The sequence below is a fragment of the Girardinichthys multiradiatus genome, chromosome 19 (genome assembly GCF_021462225.1).
Source record: "Girardinichthys multiradiatus isolate DD_20200921_A chromosome 19, DD_fGirMul_XY1, whole genome shotgun sequence".
In the NCBI taxonomy this organism is placed as follows: Eukaryota; Metazoa; Chordata; class Actinopteri; order Cyprinodontiformes; family Goodeidae; genus Girardinichthys; species Girardinichthys multiradiatus.
Window position 1 is genome coordinate 38,509,848 of NC_061811.1, and position 20,845 is coordinate 38,530,692.

The 20,845-nt window shown below is 39.7% G+C and overlaps 1 protein-coding gene across 2 annotated transcripts in view; it reads right to left on the minus strand.

Moving 5' to 3' along the window:
* The window catches only part of kiaa0586 (KIAA0586 ortholog), a 64,585-nt gene that overhangs the window by 14,863 nt on the left and 28,877 nt on the right, over positions 1-20,845 (minus strand). For both annotated transcript variants that reach the window (XM_047345003.1, XM_047345002.1), the window contains exons 8-21: positions 11,595-11,751; positions 10,820-11,388; positions 9,338-9,410; positions 8,916-9,101; positions 8,619-8,826; positions 8,356-8,532; positions 5,463-5,581; positions 3,897-4,040; positions 3,555-3,739; positions 3,358-3,482; positions 3,056-3,252; positions 2,824-2,977; positions 1,266-1,425; positions 939-1,180 (exon numbers count right to left, since the gene is read on the minus strand). In XM_047345003.1, coding sequence (XP_047200959.1) covers positions 939-1,180; positions 1,266-1,425; positions 2,824-2,977; positions 3,056-3,252; positions 3,358-3,482; positions 3,555-3,739; positions 3,897-4,040; positions 5,463-5,581; positions 8,356-8,532; positions 8,619-8,826; positions 8,916-9,101; positions 9,338-9,410; positions 10,820-11,388; positions 11,595-11,751 — 2,696 coding nt within the window. The remainder of the gene's footprint in view (positions 1-938; positions 1,181-1,265; positions 1,426-2,823; positions 2,978-3,055; positions 3,253-3,357; positions 3,483-3,554; positions 3,740-3,896; positions 4,041-5,462; positions 5,582-8,355; positions 8,533-8,618; positions 8,827-8,915; positions 9,102-9,337; positions 9,411-10,819; positions 11,389-11,594; positions 11,752-20,845) is intronic.

Here is a 20,845-nt window from a genome sequence, read left to right on the forward strand (position 1 = left end):
TTGTATTAAAAACACTTTTCTTTTATTGGTCGGATGAAATATGCTAATTTTGTGAGATAGGAATTTTGGGTTTTCATGAGCTGTATGCCAAAATCATCCGTATTAAGACAATAAAAGACCTGAAATATTTCAGTTAGTGTGCAATGAATCTAAAATATATGAATGTAACATTTTCATCATGACATTATGGAAAATAATGAACTTTATCACAATATGCTAATATTTTGAGAAGGACCTGTATATATAGTTGAAGAAGGCTATCCCTATCCTTCATCATTCCACAGATTATGTGCAATGCACCATTAGCTACTGGCAGTAAAACAGACTGTCCACTGGTCCAACTGACCATGTTGGACAGTTGGACCAGTGTTCTTAGGTTTTTTGGAAGCCTTACAGTGACTCCTCCATATATTCTTCATGTTATTGTCTCCAGAAGGAATTTGGTTTGTCCATGTGGACAACTGCTAGCTTCAGGCATACATGAGCATGTTGATATTTGAGCAAAACTTCTCTGTTCCAGTGTCCCAACAGCTTCCAGCTAATGATCGGTTGGGGCCTTGGTGGTTTCTGGGTTGCTCATTGTGACAGTAACAGTGTGGGTCAGGTTGTTGCTACTTGGTGACACAATTGTCCAGCAGGACAATGATCTTAAAGAAACATAAAAACTGGTGCTGGAAGCCTTCGTGAATGGCCTTTACCAAGCCTGATAAAAAATGTAAAGGACTATGTTTAAAGGCTGGATCTGTGCCAGAAAACCAACTACAATCTATGAAGAGTGGTCAAATATCCAGCCAGAACCATGCCAGAAGCATTGTTGATGGTTACAAAAAGTGTAAATATTTGCTGTTTGTTTTTGGAAAAATGATGATAGACCTGGATTGTGAGATGAGGTTCTGGAATAAGTTGCAGAAAAGAAAGAGTGATGCAGCTGATCATACCTGTCAGAGGGGCCAGCTGGTTGATACTGATGAGCAGCTCTCCCTCTGAGATGTGTTTCAGCGCAGCTTCAGTCTCTGCTGTTACAGTGCTGCTGCTGGAGCTTTTGCTGCTGCTGGAGCTACAGGTTTCTGAAAGTCTGGGAGATAGAGCAGGACTGGGATCAGTCAGAGAAGGCTGAGATTGAGCCGGAGCAGGGACTGGGCGGCAGACAGGAAGCTCCTCCTCTTGTACAGACACCACCCTGATAGAGAAAAGTAGTTAGTGTTTAATGAGTTTAATGAGCCGTGTGATCTGAAACACTTCCATCTAGACTCCTGTGTGCATACAGATGCTGTTTCTGTGACTCCAGCTGTTCCACTGATCTTTCCTCATCCAGTGGAAGTTCAGGGTTCCCACATATGGGTGGGGGTGGGGTTTGATGAGCAGCAGAGGGGCTTTCTTCAGGAAGATGGGGTTCTGGTGTGGTGGTCGGTGTAGCAACAAGTTCTGGGGTTGCAGGGGGAAGAAAATATATTATTAGATAAAGAGACATTATAATATTGATATCAGACATGGTTGTAATCAACCCAGACCAGAATCCTATTATAATGCAAGTATAAATGGATTATAAAGAGATAAAAATGCTGTTATCAGGGCATGATCAGACTGTATTGGATAATAAAGAGATCTTAAAGAGATTACAACAAATTTGTAATCAGGTTTCATTATAACTTTTATATGTAACTTGGATTGAAATCTGATTATAATTTAAAACACAGCAGAAGTCAAGATTTGATGAAACATCAACTCCGACAAAACGCAGGTGAAGATGTAAAAAGCTTTAAAACTACTTTATAGACTAAAAATTCAACCATTAAATTGAGCACATTAACTCATTGGGGAAAAGGCATGTTAAAATTAAATTTATCTGTAACAAAATTACCGGTAGAAAAAGTTATTGGTATCCTTTAGAATCTATTTCTCCAAAGTTCTCACCAGGACTCCCTAACAACCATTAGATGCCATCTGCATAAATAAACATAAATATGTAGAGTCTGTTAAACTCTTCAAGGACTTGAACTGGAACCGAACTTTTGTCAAATGAGACTGAGATTAAGATTTTCATCAACAAACAGTCCAGGTGGGTCTGCTGTAAAACAAAGAATAAATTTGTGGAAAAACATCTCAGGCCCACTGTGATGGTTGGTGGAGGATCTGTGAAGCCGTGGGCCTGTTTCTCTTCTAATGGCCCCGGGAACCTTCATAGAGTGCAAGGCATCATGAACTCTTACCTACCAGGACATTTAAGGAAAATCAGGTGGCCTCTAGCAATAAAGGGAAAACGGGATGTCATTTTGTGAGATGGCAAAATAATAATCTAAGAGATGAGGCCAAATGAACACAAAAAGGATTCACTGGACACTAAATGAACTTCTTCGATGGCCATCTCAGTGACCAGATCTAAACTCTGTAGAAAACCTGAGCTGAAGAGAAAAAAGCATCAGAGAGCACCCAGGACACTATCATCTCTCTAACCTAGAGACATTCTGCAAAAATGGTCAAAGATCTTTCTCTGTTTGCTCCAACAGACTAAGCGCTGTCCTGTTGTTGTACAAAACAGTTGGGGTACCATTAATTGTTCCATTGCTTATTTTGTTAAAATCAGGAATTTGTTATTGTGAGATTTTTTTTTATTACCCTGAACATGTTCACTGGAATTAAATATTGGATCTTTTAGTGTGAGATTTTGCTACAGCAATATACGTTTAATGGTTTTTAAGGCTTTTTAGACATTTTCACTAGGGGACCAACAAACATGTCTCCTTGTATGTATCTAAACAATTGTCAACTACATTTGGTTTTATTTCAGTTCAAAACTACTCTTAAAGTCTCCTGCTGGTAGACCTGGTGCTGTGATTGGCTGAGGACATTCCCGGGTAACTGGGCTGGATGGTTTAGATGGAGGTGGAGTGGCGGCTGGTGTGGTCTCTCTGCTGAGCTGGGGCACACTGGCCAGTGGTGTTGGGACTGGTGTGGGAACCAATGATGCCATATTTTCCTGGTGCAGAATTACAAAACATAGGGAAGTAAAACAGAAGCTTACAGTGCGACAGAGAGCTGAGGAGTTTATTTGTACCTCCTCATCTTCAGTGGGTTCTGATTTTGGTTCGTCCAGTCCTGGTTCTGGAGCTGTATTTAATGCATTCGTCCGGCAAAGAATCTGGGCCACAGTTTCGATCAGAACCTCGTTAACCAGCTGCCTAATTAATGCTGAGTCCACAGAGACGCTGGAGTCAACAAAGAGCTGCAGACCTCCGCTTCCTACTGCTTCCACTGCAGACACAAGACGGAGACAAGATGAAGATAAGAAGTTCATCAGAAGTTAGGGAGGAGACAGAAAGAAAAGAAGACAGTATAAAAGGAGTCTGTCCAACCTACCATCATCTGAAGAAAGGCTCCGTTCCTCAAGCTCTGATTGGTCAGTGGTGTCATTCTGGGCAGGGTCAGACGTGAGTGGGCGATACATATCCGCAATTATCCTGGACATCAGCTGCTGCTCCACCCTAAACAGAACCAACAGGAACAGAATCAGACAGATCAGCACTTGTTTGAGTAAACTCCAGACTTGGTCTCACCATTCCACCAGCCGGTTCTCCAGGATGTCTTGCGGCTGGCTGCGGGTCACCACAGGAGTCACAGTTTCAACACAGCGGGAGGAGGGGGCTTTGGGTGGAAAGGCTGGACTGTGGTACTGCACTGGAGCTGGTGACGGGCCTCCCTCTAACACCACGGCCTCCTCTCCCACATCACTTTTATCCTCCTAACAAGTTATCAGTACAGAACAGAGGAAAAGCTTTCTCACAGTGATTAAACCGCAACCAAAATTCTCCAACATATGCTCCTCAGTGCTAATCTGTATGTGTCCAGCAGGAGGTGCTGCTGATTCACTAAAACTGTCAGGAAGGAGAGGTGGTTACCTGGTGAACATCAGTGACAGAAAGAAAGTTATTTCCAGGGAAGGTGTTTTCTTCGTCCTCTTTCTCTCTTGGGGACTCTGCTGCTATGATCTTGATGATGCATGATGAAGAAGATGGAGGTTTTTCTGTAACCAGCTGCTGCTTCTGTAAACAACAAAAAACACCCCTGTGACCCACCACAGCTAACAACAAAAAACACCCCTGCGACCCCCCACAGCTAAAAAAAAGAGTCTGATCCTAAAATTACCAACAGACATTTTTGATCAGAAATAATCAAGAAATGGTCAAGGATAACTATTGCTCAAGCAGGATTAAATAGAGTTATTGATGAATTACTGATGTATGTCCCAGAACGGCTGATAAACCCAGACACAAACACTGTAAAAACAAAAAAACACAAATAACTAAGCATTTTTCATAACATCTTCAGATTAGAAGCTTTATTTCAAAAGCAGAGAAACCACTGCCCACCATCTGGAACAGCCAGCAATAAACCACTACTTATAGGCGTGATAACAGGCATGCAGGGTGTGCACATTTCAACTATAAAATATCTGCTTAATAATGGAAGGAAGCCTGTTTTAAAGGTCAAAAACAATCAATTAACACCATGTAGGCGTGCAGACCGGTTCTACAAACTTCGTTAAAAGAACAGGTCATTTTCAGGAGCTCAGTGAAAACCTGTGTGAGGTGAGCGAAGGTCACAACCGTCTGCAGAGTAAATCGTGTCAAGCGCGATGTTTGGTACGAAGGCAATTATGGTATTGGGCTGTTTTCAAGGAGTTGGGCTTGGCCCCTTAGTTCCAGTTAAAGAGACCTTTAACTTAAGGCAGACCAAAACATTTTGGAAAATTTTATGCTCCCAACCGTGCAAACAATTTGGGGATGGTCACTTCCTGTTTCATCATGACTGTGCACCAGTGCTCACTCATCCATGAAAACATTAATATGTGAGTTTTGTGTGGAAGAACTTCACTGGTCTGGATCCCATGACTCCCAAAAAAAAAGACTAAATGTAGTTTCAGAGTGGCCTAGCTTAAGTGTAGACCTAAATCCAATTAAGATCCTGTAATATGACCTACAAAAATGGCATTCCTACTCGAAATAGACCCACTAGAATATGTGTGTGTGATTGTATATTTAAGGAAAGGCCATATATATATATATATATATATATATATATATATATATATATATATATATATATATATATATATATATATATATATATATATATATATATATATATATATATATATATATAAATATATATATATACACACCAAACACATGTTCAATTTAGTTAATGTAAACCATGACAATAAAAATAATGAGCAAAGAGTAAGAATCTCTTCAGTCAGTTGTTATTTACAGAATGGGTCAGATAAAAGCCTCTGCCACAACACTTTAGCTTTTAAAATCTTGGCTTGTGAATATAAGGAATGATTTTTAATATTTTACACAGATCTTCAGCCAGCACTGAAGTGAACGTTTAAACCTGGATAAATTTATGTTGCTTACAGAAGTCAACGTGAGCAATATGAGCACAATTGCAATGCAGTTCACCTGTTGATTGTCGGCTCTGTCGGTCATATTCCCCTCGCTCACTGAGAGAGGAGTAGGAAGTGCTGATGGCCTTTCCTGAGCATGCTCACGCCTGGAGGGGCAGTCCATCCTGGGAAGACCTGCAAAAGCAAACAAACATAGGTTATTCATTTTATATGTACACACTTCGATCTTTCATCATTTCTTATGTTCTCGTCCGAGTTAAACGTTGATTCAATTTTAAAAACTATTTTCATTATTTCTATCTATTTATTACATCTCATTAATATTAGCAGTATGAAATGTCTCTTTTATAAAATGACTGCAGAATATATCAGATTTCACACCCATCCAAATGGCCGGAGACTAAATGTCACAGCTAATTCACCCTAAAGTGATGTTTTTGAGAACTGGAGCTCCATCTCAGACTTTCCAAGCCTCAGTTAGTAGATTAAATATCTGCTTACCTCAATGAACTGAAGCAACGCTGGAAACAATGTGAGAAACCAAGAGAAAACAACAACTGAGCGTGTGGCAGAAAACGCTGCACAACGAGAAGAGGTGACCGGACCCTGAGGAAGATTGTGGAGAAGGGCTGATTCCAGACCTTGGGGGACCTGCAGAAGCAGTGGACTGAGTCTGGAGTAGAAACATCCAGAGCCACCGTGCACAGGCGTGTGCAGGAAATGGGCTACAGGTGCCGCATTCCCCAGGTCAAGCCACTTTTGAACCAGAAACAGCAGCAGAAGCGCCTGACCTGGGCTACAGAGAAGCAGCACTGGACTGTTGCTCAGTGGTCCAAAGTACTTTTTTCGGATGAAAGCAAATTCTGCATGTCATTCGGAAATCAAGGTGCCAGAGTCTGGAGGAAGACTGGGGAGAAGGAAATGCCAAAATGCCAGAAGTCCAGTGTCAAGTACCCACAGTCAGTGATGGTCTGGGGTGCCGTGTCAGTTGCTGGTGTTGGTCCACTGTGTTTTATTTCAAGGGCAGGGTCAATGCAGCTAGCTATCAGGAGATTTTGGAGCACTTCATGCTTCCATCTGCTGAAAAGCTTTATGGAGATGAAGATTTCATTTTTCAGCACAACCTGGCACCTGCTCACAGTGCCAAAACCAATGGTAAATGGTTTACTGACCATGGTATCACTGTGCTCAATTGGCCTGCCAACTCTCCTGACCTGAACCCCATAGAGAATCTGTGGGATATTGTGAAGAGAACGTTGAGAGACTCAAGACCCAACACTCTGGATGAGCTAAAGGCCGCTATCGAAGCATCCTGGGCCTCCATAAGACCTCAGCAGTGCCACAGGCTGATTGCCTCCATGCCACGCTGCATTGAAGCAGTCATTTCTGCCAAAGGATTCCCGACCAAGTATTGAGTGCATAACTGTACATGATTATTAGAAGGTTGACGTTTTTTGTATTAAAAACACTTTTCTTTTATTGGTCGGATGAAATATGCTAATTTTGTGAGATAGAAATTTTGGGTTTTCATGAGCTGTATGCCAAAATCATCCGTATTAAGACAATAAAAGACCTGAAATATTTCAGTTAGTGTGCAATGAATCTAAAATATATGAATGTTAAATTTTCATCATGACATTATGGAAAATAATGAACTTTATCACAATATGCTAATATTTTGAGAAGGACCTGTAGATATTCTGATGTTCTAGTTTTGCTTTAAGCCAGAGTGTGAAAATCCATTGTGAGAGCGCCTTATATGTAGTATATTGGTCAATATATCATGCTTATGAGTCTCCAGGTGGAGCAACAGTTGTTTAAACGCTGTGTACCAGTATTCAATAACACACTTCGGTTCTGGTCATCTTTGCATTAGGAGTACTTCAAATAATTTCGTAGCAGCCAATCTTTTTTTTACACACTTGGAGGCTTTACTGTCCCGTAAAGCTAGTTACCACACTCCATAAAACATGAAGGAAAGGTCTAAGTTCCTAGAGACAAAAAAACTTGCTTGCATAATTCCTCTTCCCAATAGAGCAGATCTGCTAACTTATCGCTGAGACATGCTGAGATTCTTGTCTGTGTTGTACAATCTATGTGACGGAATCTCTATGGCTGTAGCTACCGAGCCACTATCAGAGCATGAGACTAATGCAGCAGAAAATCCTGGCAAAGGAGGAAACAGATGAGAGTGATCCACTCTTCCTGCACCTCAAATAAAGATTTGAAAAAAATGACCAAAAACAGCATCCTCCCTCAGCTGATTTAACTGCTACAGAGGACAAAACATGTCTTCCTGAAAGTGCAGATCTGATGATGGAAGACAAAACAGTGACGTGGACAGCAATTAAGAAGCTGCTGCTGATTGCATGCATAAAATGCTACTAGAGGTTACTGAAGAGAAAAAAGCGGAGCTGCCAATTGACAACTATTGTTGGACATATTCTAAAACCTTCTTACACATTTCTCATGACCATATGACATATTTTTTTAGACTCTAATTAGCAGAGGTCTGCCAAAGTTAATTCATTTCAAATTTTAATGATAAACGTTCAATATCAATTTATGCAGATATTTCTACTAAAGTCAGGCTTTAAATACAACACTTGGCTGGCTGGATGTCCCTCATCTTAAGGTAGCTGATTTGAATGGATTGATTGACAGCCAATAAAACATTTTTCTATTTTCTTTGTTCGTTCTTATCCAGATGAGAAAAATACTCAGATCAAACTCCATAATCTTCTGACTGTGTAGGAAGCTTGAAAGCATTAAGTTTTTAAATATATCAGCACTTATGCCCCTCAACTCTCTTCTGCTCAGCTTCAGGATTTATAGGATCCTTTAACAATAAAATTTGTGTTTGTACAAAAAATAAAATCCTGATGAAGATCATGAAGATCGTGAATAATAACTGTAGTCAGAGTGAAGATGTTCATTAGTTTACTGACGCAGTGGGATGGCTGTGGCACCAGTGGAGCTCTCTGCACAAGTCACAGTAAACTGATCAGACTCATGTAAGTCTAGGTGGGAGGAGTCAAAGACGTTTCGTTTGGAAGGTTGTCCAGCTGACAAATTGAGGAAAGGAGTCAAACTGGTCTGAGTCTTACAGGATTTCAGCTTCACACCTGACGGGAGACACAGATCAAAGGTCAACCAGAAAAGGTAACAGGCTCCACAGCTGAACATTAGTGATTGAATCTTTTTTCCTGACCTCTGATGCTTTCTACTAGTCGCGGGCATGGCTTCCTGCCAAGAGGGGATGCAGGAGAGCTGAAACGAGGATATGGACTCTTCTTCAGGGTTCGTCTCAGACCTTCATAAGGGAGTTTGCCGTACAGACGAGTCAGATAAAGTTCTCCATCCACGTCATCCTGCTGGCTGCCCATCAGGTTACCTGACACTCCAACAGGCTCTGCCTGCTGCAGACATACACAAATCAACGATGAATTAAACAATTGTATTTCACAGACAAAACAAATGAATCACTGTTAGCAGAATCAGGTATGACCGCTCTGTGTCCAGCAATTTGGCCTCTGCTTCCTCTTCCCATTCCTGGCTTATTACTGATTCCTTTGGGCAGGGTCATTGGCTTCCCTCTACCTGAAGCCCTTGCTTGTGACTTCATTGCATTTGCTGCTTTGCACTGAATGGCATCTACTGGAGGCATCTCACCATGAAGAGGGCGAGGATGATCCTGAAAAAAAAAATTATGCATGGTTTTCACATTTTCACATGTAAACACCCAATAAAATGACATTTGTGGTTGCACGGTGAAAAATGTAGCAAAATTTCAAGTGGTGTGAATACTTTTATGAGGCTCTGTAAACCAAAACATTTAAGAAGAAAAAGAGAAACACAACAAGACATAAATTATACAGATCAGGATTGATCCCAGTTTTCCAAATGTTTTAAGACATGCTCGGCACTAACCTGAACATCTCTGGTTAAAGCACTGATCCAGGCATCAACCGTCTTCTTTATCCGCACACCTTCAGTTACCTCTCTGCAGAGGACAGAAGCAAACCTTGAAATGTCAACCCTTAAAGGAGCTTGCAGCAGGTATGTTGGATTCTCTGACACATCACAGTTCAGATGCAGTTTATTTCTTGTACAAACACACAAGCCTGAACCTACATACATGTTAAGTTACTTGACCTTAGCTGCATCATTTTATTAAGACTGATTACAGATCTACTTGACAGGGATGGGTCATTATCATATTGTTCATTGCTATCGGCAAAAAAATGATCAAAACAGTTTTGATTTATGGTGAAAAGATGAATTAATTGAAGAAACAGTCAATAGTTACATTTGTTGTTTAAACTTTTGTTTTTTACTACAGATTCAATGAGAACAATAATATATATATATATATATATATATATATATATATATATATATATATATTTAAAAATATGATTGAATTTATCACAAAAAATACCAAAAGATAACATGCCAAAATTTTAAGCTAATATTGTCCGTCCCTACTATTTGAACAACAGAAACAACAATGCTGAAAAAATAAATAAAAGAAAACTGTTTAATTAAAGTATATTTTCAAGTCAGTTAAACTAGTGGAATATTGATGTGGTCAGTTCAGTAGTAGCAGGGGGTTGTTAATCAGTGTCGATGGTTTTAATGTAATGAAATTAACAACAGGTGAACTAAAGAGGCAACAATGAACCAACCCCAAAAACAGGAATCTAAAACTTAATAGTTTTAGATTTTTTAATGATTAGGTTGAAATAAAATCATTGTAAAGAGCTGTATTTGTTAAAGAGGATTATACCCAAAACTGAACAACTGTGTTACAAGTTTCTTTAATGGGTTTCCGCTTAAGAAAAGAAAATGTATGCATGTGAACATAAACTTCTGCAGACCCTCAGGGACATTTCTCACTGCCGCCACCTTCCTGCTACTAACTTTAGGATCAGAATCACAGAGCTGGTCAAACGTAGCTGCAAAATAAAATGTGGAAAAAGAGCAACAAGCAACAATCCTCTCTTTTTAAAAACTATCTTTGTCATGTCTTACTATCATAACGCAGTTTATAACATCATTCCTATAGTAAAAACAAGCAGGATTTTTTCCATAACCTTAACTATCATCAGCCTATACTTTAGGTTATTTAGCTTCTTTATGCTGCACTTAGGAAAGACTGGGGTTGTTGGTCCAGTTTGTCTTCTGGCCCTGCCATGGAGTGATGGCCTGTCTGATGTACTCTCATCTATTGACACCTAGAGATAAGCACCAGTGACTAACACCACCAGCATGAATTTAGCAGGTATGGATCTGTTCAGAATTATAAAGTCTACCTATACAAAACAGCCGATTTCCCTAGTGGGAATGTGTGTGTGCTTACATTTACAACCGAGCTGCTGTTTGGCCATGTTTAGCATTAACCTGCATCACCTGTTAGCAGCCAGGGCTTCCAGCTGGCAGTGTAGTATTTCTCCAGTCTTGGCTTTTAGCAGAGCTTCCAGGTTGTCCTCCAGAACTTTTTTCCGTCTCCGAGCCTGACGGAGAACTTGACCCGCCTCTTCCAGCATAGAGGGACCATCAGGCTTCTTTTGGAACAGTGAAGAAAGAGATTGATGGGAATAGACTTGATGCCTCTGACTAGATTGACTATGGACTTCCTGACAGAGGCTGTCTTGGATTAATAAGGGCCCAGTTTGGGATGGTGTTTGAATGGGCCTCAGATTCTGGGAATGAGGCTGATTATGTTGGGACTGCAGGTGTCGACCCATGTTCTTATGTGACTCTTCGCGTTGAACGTGGAAAGACTGAAATTGGGGGTTGGTGTTTTGGGAATCAGTTTGTTGAAGATTGTTTGGACTTTGATCAGAGTTTGACAGGAGCAGCTGCTTTTCATGGAACTGAACCTGATCTTGCTTTGGCTTGGATTGGCTCTCAGGCTGGTTTTGTTGGATCTGGAGGCAGTCTGGAGCAGGCAAGGTGAATTCTGGAGCATCTTTTTGCTGCCAAATGAAAGAAAGCAGTTCATACACTTAACACTGGCAAAATGTGTCCCTTTACCTGAACTGAGTCTTATAAATCTGCCAATTCTCAAAGATTTCATGAATTCTGAATGTAATTTCACAGATTCATTTACATCAGCTGACTGGCACTGTTGGATTTTACCTATTTCTACAATCTTGCAAGTAGAGTTATATCGACTACTCACAGTCAGCAGCATCTTTATGTCTGTCTTCAGACACTCCATCTGCTTTAGCATATCACTGGCTCTCCTCGCCGCTTCCTGAGTTTGGTTTGCCAAAGACTGAAGGTGGAAGGTGTGACTCCTAGGATCAGTCACGGGGTCCTGGAGATACAGGTTGTCCCTGGAGCAAAGAAATGACCCACAAAATAAGCACAAGTAAGAGAAACTGCTACACACACTAATCCTATATTGTACATTTAGGGAGCCCCTTAAGTCATACTTTCGTCACAGCACAGACTGAAGGTAAAACTGTTTTCTTAAAGAAACCCAACAAATTCATTAGTAGATTAATTAAAATGTTGCCAATTCAAAACAGATTCATCCCAAGGAACCTAAGGAAAAAAGGAAGTTAGCATTTCTAGTTAGCAGAGCTGCACACATATTTAATTATGGTCTTCATCAAAATATTAATAAGTGCAATACCACAATCCCAAAAGGCTGTTTGGATGGAACAGTTTGAAGGCTGTAATGTTTCAAGCAACATGAATTGACATTCTGCATACAAAGGATATACCGCTGGTAAAATAAGTTTTGGACACGTCAGTGTTTTTCTAGGCTTGAATATTTCTAGGTTTAAATGGGGTCAGTGACATAAAATATACACCAGATGTTGAAAACAACTAATTAATTTACACATTGATAGAATAAAAAGCACATTAGTCCACAAATGAAGTTATATGTAAAAAATAAAATGACACAGAATACGAATTGAATAAACAGAAATGTATTAAATCGTTTGTGGAATAGCCTTTTTTGGTAATTGGTAACTTCAAGACATCTTATGTATTGAGAAACTAACCAAATGCATTGCTCAGGTTTGATTTTGACCCATTCATCCACACAAACGTTTGTTAAATCTTGAAGGTTCTGGGGGTCCTTCTGATGCACTGTGATCTTCAGTTATTTTTGCAGATGTTCAGTTAGACACAACACAGGTAACTGACTGGACCATGGTGGCAGTTTTACTTTCTTTCTCTGAAACCAATTCTTAGCTGTGCGTTTTGAACTATTGTCTTGCCTGGAAATCCACACTCAGATTCTCATCAAGAATGTCCCAGAACATTTCTATATTCATCCTCCCTAAACATACCTGCCATTTCCAGGCCTTTCCGAAGCTCCTTGGCTCTTGGAAAACTCTTTTTATTATTATTTTGCCTTCTCTCTCAGACACCAGGTTCTGGCTGCTTTATGGTGAAATTATGTTCTTTTCACTTTAAGATTATGGTTCCATTATTTACAGAGAATAACATTGACATGCTCATCCAGGAGGAGTGAATGCTGCAAGTCACTGACGCGATGCAATCTGCTGGGTTTCCTTAGATAGAAAATTTTTTTAATCAATTTGAATAATAAACTAAATCTGACTGCACTGTTTGATAGTTAGGATTAATTGGAATCTGTGTACCTGTCTTGAAATCTGTATGATTCGATCGAATTGACTTTGTAAAGTGCCTTGAGATGACGTGTTGTGAATTGGTGCTATTTAAATAAAACTGTATTAAAGTGAATGTACAATAGTTATTAAAAATTCCTGTTTTCAGCCTTTGACAGACCTTGACCGCCACCCTTCATATTGTGATGACAGGGAGAAAGTTGGAAAAAATACAATCATTTATGTTTAACATAGTACCAGATTGTTCAAAGTGACTATTTATATTTTAAATTATCAAGCTACCATTTTCTGCTGTCAAATATCAAAGTTTAAATATTAGCATAAATTGGTGACTTTAAGCCTGAAATACTTGTTAAAAAGATATGATACTCAAGTCTGCATCCGCTAGATTTCTTGCAGTCCAGAGCAATGTTTCTTTGGGATGTTTTGGGTAAGGACTTGGTTTGAGGCACAGGATTATGTTGTATTTCTGAATAAGTCAGACAGATGTCACAATGACAACAGGGGGTGTGAGGGTTGTGTCAGAAGAGTTATGATTCAAATTGCAGCTGGCTGACACCTATGGGTTGAGTGTCACATTTTATGGACAAGAGCTTCTCCACAAAATGCTAAGCTAAAACATTTGTCATATTCATCTATTAACAAACCTCTCAATGCGGTTTTCGTCCATACGCAGACGATGTTACATATTAGTAATAGTTTCAGGTAAGAGTCTGAATGCATTGTGTGAGTGTAGTGTGCCCAAACGGGAACAGTTGAATGTGTGCTTGCATCTGTAAGATGAGTGGGGATAAAATGGCTGCCGCTCCAACCTTCTACTTTGTCACAGAGCTGCTCAAAATGATCCCAAACAGCTGCTGAAGACAGTCTGCTTCTGCTGTTGCTAAGCAACACAACTGGTGGAGGACAGCGGTCACTGTTCACAAAGGGAAATCCTGACATCTCATGCTCCCTCCCTTCATGTTACCCCTCTGCCCATTTCTGCATTAACCTTCCTGAGACTGATTTGAAGAAGCTTCACAAAAAGTTGTTTTGGCAAGATTGTGTTGCATTAAAAGGTTGAGGATATGTAGTATAATCTCCTGACGTGGGCAAGAAACAAAGCTCCATCAAATCTAAAACAAGACTGTGTAACAGTTTCCTTCTTGAGGAAACAAGGCTTGTAGATTTCCAGCACTATCCACGTGGACAAAGAAAACCCTGCTCCAGCTAAAAAAATAAATAAAACATTACATGTTTATCAATACATCTAACTATGTAATTATGGCCAGGACAGTTTAATATTACATAAAGTTCCTGCTACTTTAACAAATCCTGCCTAAAACAATTATTTTAAAAATTTTGAGTAAAAACTATTAATCTTGAACTGTATTATCAGTAGGTTTCACAAATCTGAAAATACAACGCTGGAATTGGCTTCCAAATTCCAGAACGTGGTCTAGATCCATTGTTCATTCAATAAGTTGACTCACTTACCAAAATTAAAACTAAACTGGAACTGCAAGCAGTCATGAACGGGTTCCACGCCCGTTCATAACAAGCCCAGCAAGCCCGTTGCTGGGCTTGCTAGGAAGCCCAGCAATGACCATTTAATATAAATGCATTTTTCCATAGGGTCATGTTACAACTTGCTGTTACTCATCTTTGGAGATTTCAACCACGTGTCTCCCTCATCTGCTATGCTCACATAAACCCAAAATGTCAACTGCCCGACCAGAGACAATAAAATACTGAAACTTTTTGTGACAACAACAAGGAAGCATATTATGCATTCCCCTCCCTCACATTGGAAAAGCTAACCACAACTTTATCCATCTTCAGACTGTGTGCAAACCAGATGCACACAGGCAATCTATGGTGTCACGTGTGCCTTAGGTGGACGGCAAAAAGCGAGGAAGCTCTCAGGGACTGCTTCAACAGCATGGTTAGAGCTTTGTGACTCACATGGGGACTAGATCAACGGAATCATAAACTGAATAACAGATTTCATAAACTTCTGCTTTGAGAAAACTGTTCCCTCCAGGTACATATGGTGCTTCTCAAACAACTGTTATGGATGTATGATTCTGTGGCCGTTTCTAATCATCTCTTTGCAGCCCTAATTAAATATATCTGCCCTTGTTGCTTATCTGCCGCACCGCTCACTACTACAGTTTACACAACTTAACTGTTGATATCACATAAGACACAACACATAGTCAAAGATAAACTAATACAAGAGGATGACACCCTTTAGGAGGGTTAAGAACAGGCATAGATAAAAGCAGGACTCACGCTCCATTCTTTGCTCCTCTCGGTTCATCCCTAAGATGGGCTGAGTGGGGCCCGGTACCGAAGGTGAATGTCACTCTGTATCTGTTCAATTGTATACTCTGTACACTGATCATTTGGCATTAAATCTTGATATTATACTTAACCATTTCTCATTATTTCACAAGGTAAATACTTTGCTGGTTTTACTGGTTGGGTCTCGGAACTGGAGAGAAATGGACCCGGTGGTGCACAAGACGGAAAGAGGGCCAAAAAACCATGATTCTACGACACAACAAACCATGGATTTCCCCTGATACTAAATCTCTCCTGCAGAAGAAGAAGAGAGGCTTTAGATTAGGGAAATAAGGTGGACCTGAGGATGGTTCAGAAAGAGCTAAGGACAATCAGGGCAAAGGAAAGCCAGCTAGAGGAGGAGGATGGAACACCAGGTGCAGGAGCAGAACACCAGTGGGGTGTGAACCAGCCTAAACACCATCTCTGGCTTTAAAACAACTCACACTCAGGCTGTCGGGGAGCTGAAGTGGACCTAAATCTGCCTTTCAATGGGATTGTACAAGCACCCAATCATCCCTCCATGCAACTGCACCCCAACCCTCTGACACCTAGAAAATCATCTCATGTATAGTCCTTCACACCTTGGATTAATCTCCAATCCCAACCATCTGAAATCCATTTGAACTCATGCAATCCCCTAGCACAAAGCCACCACTGTCCTAAAGAGCTCTGGAATGGACCATCAGCTGTCAGAATAGATCCTGAACTACCTCACTGACCTGCCATAGTTTGTGAAAAAGTAGCATGGGTGATCCTCAGGGACCCTGTCCTGGCCCCTTTCTTCTTCCCCATTTACATTGCAAGCTTCAGACAAAACACTGACAGCTGTGTTCTGCTGCAGTTCTACTACTCTGTGATTGATCATATGTAATGTGAAGCAAACCACAACACTTGTGTGAGAAAAAAACACAAATAAAAACAGCTTTTTTTAAATGCGAGTGGATTAATGCTGATGCAACCTTTAAAATTTAATACACAGTATAGTCTTATAAGTCAACATTTGTGTGAGAAAATCACAAAATAATAATAAAAAAAAAACAGTCAATTGTGAGATTTGAGCCACCAACCACTAGAACCACAGGCAAAGCTCTTAACCATTGGACAACCCAAGTCATGTGAAGTCAATGGGAAGATCGGAGATAGAATGTTGTCCAGCTATCCTCTCAAGGTAGCATTTGTGGGAAGGTTCTTTTTCTGAAAGGTTGTGTCATTTTATGCCAGATGTAACAGGATACAATGCAAACCTTTTTGGGGTTTATCGAGTTGACTTTTTTAGGCAGATGTGACATGAGCTGTTGTGTTCTTTTGGTAAACAATGGCTTGGCCTTGCAATTTTCCCATGGACAACATTTTTGACAAGTCTCTTTCTTATCAGAATAGCCAATTATGACTTGATTTAACAAAAAATACTTAAAAATCTATATTTCATTATAAAATGTCCAAACTATTTTCAGATGACCATGACTGTAGAAGGAACAATATGGGTGTTTTTTCTAGTGCCTGGATTTAGTGCTTCGTCCACAAAAAATGGTCAATCATCATTTTACAGTACCTGGACGATTTGAAAAATAGCTTAAAAATACATAGTTTGTCATAAAATTACCTCATATATATTTATCATATATCATTCATCATTATATTTATCATTAAAAATAATTTTGAAATCCATTCTATATCATTTTATCGATTATGTCCACAGTCTCATCAGGCCCAGTTTCGCTTTGATTGGCCTTGACCCTAAGGAGGAGTTAACGAAAATAGGTTTTGCATTTTATGCAACACTGTTGCTAATAAGTATAAGTTGGTGATTTTTTTCAAAACTCACATAATTTAGAATGACTCAAAGAACATCCAGGAGAGGAGAGTCAGTCTCTGCAGCTAACAGTTTTAGAGATAATTATGTAACACGTTTTATGTCACACATTACAATTTTTTGAATCCACCACTTGACCTTTTTGTAAAATAACCCTCAGGATCTTTTATCCTGCCATGTTAAAAACTGAAAGCATTTTTGCCTTTGCCATCAGGGGTCATGAGAGTGACTGGTTATGATGCACAAGCACAAAATGCAAACAACTACAATTTCCTCCCCAGTCTTGAAAATACAACTTGAAAATAAAAAGCTAGTTTTCAAGTAACTTTTTTTCAGGGGGGGGATATCTTTATTTAAAATGCATGATATATGTTCCTACTTTTGTTTGTCTACATAGTGTGTGCATATAGGAGGAAAAAACAACCAGCAGAACAGGCAAAACTCTTGTATACTGGAGCGATGCACATGAAGGACAAAAGGTCAATTTCACAAATGCCTCATTTGTTAGTTATAAACATTCAGGGGAATGTGTTCACAATGTGAGTGGGGGAGGGGACACAGTTAAGTCTCTATCTCTAGGTAAAGACACCCAGTGGGGGGGGGGAATGCTCGGTAAATGGTGCAAAAAGACGAGTCTAAGAGGTAGAATCACCCCAACGCCTTAGACTCATCCAGGAATTAAGTAGCCCTACTGGCACCAATGACTGCCAACTTCACTGCTTTAAGAGCAATAATTCAGTTCAGCTCACATTATGCACAACACACTTTCTGCCTCCCTTTTTCTGCAGCACATTCCTGAATAAATTACATTTGCAGTCAGGAAGTTGTAACCATGGCAACCACATCTTCCTCCACCGCAACAGAGGAGGAGGAGGGGTGAAAACTGCAGTGATGTACAGTCAGGAAAAGAGACAGATTATAGTAGCACTATATCCTAAAGCTCTGTCTCCACTTCCTTGTTTCTGCTCCTATCTGCACATGAAAAAGGAACTTTAATAGTTTGAGTTACAACAACATTTAATCTCTTATTGGAAGTAAGAAACTATCTTTGAATTGAGTTCTCCTGTAATCAACTCCCAACCATTTCCATTAGCGATAAATAAACTTCAAAATGTCAAAGTTTCTATCATATGTTAAAACACTATCCTGCCATTCTCTCCTGGTTGAATAAGGCCAATTTAAGTGCACTATCAATTTGCATCAGAAAACCATACCATTTGAATTTGCTGTTTCAATACATTGCAATCATGTGTCTAGGTTTCCTCAGACTTTGTTCATAGGTCCAACTATCTTCACTAAATTGAGAAGGCTTACAAAGCAAACGTGTTCAACTGATATCAGGCTACAGGATGTCAGCAGGTCTCAAAGAGGCTAAATATAAATCCAGACAGAAAGAAAGTGCAGTGTGGAGTCTTTGTGCTACAGAACAGCTGAGCCAGCAAACTGAAAACCAACACATTAGACACCTCATCAACCAATCACATGGCAGCAGAAATGAAGCGAGATTTTGATATTCTGTCTTCTATGCATCATGACTACCACAGTCCTGAGGAGGCTGGATGTTTGATAGCAGAGAACTGCAATAGGATCAGTAATACTGTAATACAGTATAGAAGTAATCCTGTAAGAATAACAGCAGCAGTCCAGGCTGTGCTGCTTCAAGCTGCATTGCGGATCTTTCTTTCTGAACAACAATTCACCTGAACTGTGTGTAGCAACTGATAGTTAAGGTGCCCTTGGCTCAGTGCTTTAGCTCATAGCATGCATGCAAATGTGCAGCACACTGAGTTGTGTGCAAAATGCTTTCATATTCTGGGGAAGAATCCTTCTAAAGCCTGTCTGTATGGATACTTCTGTTCTGTGTTGCAGGAACAAATAATATTTTTTACATTACCTTATACATCCTTACAACACAAGCAGGATAAAACATTTTTGTTAAATATAGAATACCAGATAAATGCCATTTAACAGAGACCATTGCATAGCTTGTCTGCAGCTTTTTGATCTCATTTCATACAAAAGATTTTTCATAACACTGATTTTTCTGCCATGTTAGATCCCTTCTAACAAAATGATCATAGAACCACGGTTCTCTAACTGTGGTAGGTGTACCACTGGTGGTAATCGGGCTCTCTTTAATAGCACTCAGGACATTTTTATATTAACAGAAATTATTAACCTTCTGACCTTATTAATTGGGGTCAGGAGGCTCAACTGGACCCCACCTTCTTTAACAAACCCAACTCAGAATCCAGTGTTGCTGTGACATGAAGTGAATGTAGTGAGGGTTCCAATAATAAACAAGTTAATTATACTTCTACTTCATTAAATCAATAGCCCTGATATGCATGAAAAAGTATTAGCTCTCTTATTTTTTTGCTGATTTTGCTTTTTTTTAAACCAGTGTTATAAATTATACAAATTATAGTATCAGACAAAGATAACCAGAGTAAACATGAAACACAGTTTGAAAAATGATGCTTTTATTTTTTTAAGGGAAAGGAACATATCCAGACCAACTTGGCCTTATATAAAAAAGAATCGTCCCCTTTGTTATATGATATTGAATTAACTGTGATTCACCTGATTTTTGGTTAATCATACACCCTGTTCTGCTTAATGCTAGACCAGTAACATAAAGAAAATTACCTAAATACAACCTGAGAACATGAAGTAGGCTAAAAGATCTCTAAGACATAAAGTGAAGGCCAAAACCCCCAACGGAACAAAAATAACACAGACCTATGACACAAAAGAACATTCAAAAATCATCTTGATTTAATGCTAGTGGTAGTCTGGTGGTCTTCAGGACCTGGTTGACTTGCCGTAATTTATGAAATCATGAATTCAACTCTCCACCCAAGGAAATCCTGAAGTGCTATGTCCAGCCATCAGTTTATAAAGGAAAAGAATGATCCAAAGAAAACCAGCAGGTCCACCTCTGAAAGCCCACAAAAACAACAGAAAGGGTGACCTAGTCAAAGGCTGGACTAAAATCCATATGAGATGCGGTTTCCTGACCTTAAACAGCCCTTTATTGCTTGAACACCCTCCAGTGTGCCTGAATTAAAACAATTCTGCAAGGAACAGTGGGTCAAAAGACTTTCTGCCTGCTATCCAAAACCTTTGATGGTTGTAGTTGCCAAAGGTGGCCTACCCAATTATTAGGTAGAGGGAGCAATTACTTTTCACATAGAGCCAAGTATGGTTTTTATTCTTTGTACCCCTAATACATAAGATCATCATGCAAGAAATGCAGATTGTATTTACCCAGGTTATCTTTGTCAGGTAGTCTTTTTTTCATCTGAAACATTCATCACAACAAGTGTGACGAAAGAAGCAAAAACAGACAGAAATCAGTTAGGGTCAAATACTTTTTCATGGCACTGTGGATTCCTTCTCACCATCTCTGTGTGTTTTCCTAGGGGGGTGGAGGTCAACTCGTAAATATGCCAAGAGAGAACAGATCTCTGGACTTTAGCAAACGGTACTTTCTTCAATAGCTGTGTTGACTGAAAATAGAACAAAACTTTAAAGGCCACCGGTGTGTTCAGTCCATTAAAACTGTAGGTGTCCAATATAAATTTGAGGCATAATGCATTATACTGACCCGGTTGAGTTCTGCTCCCATCCTGCTTTGGTTCCTCGATTTATAAAAGCTCATATGGGTGTGGGAGATTA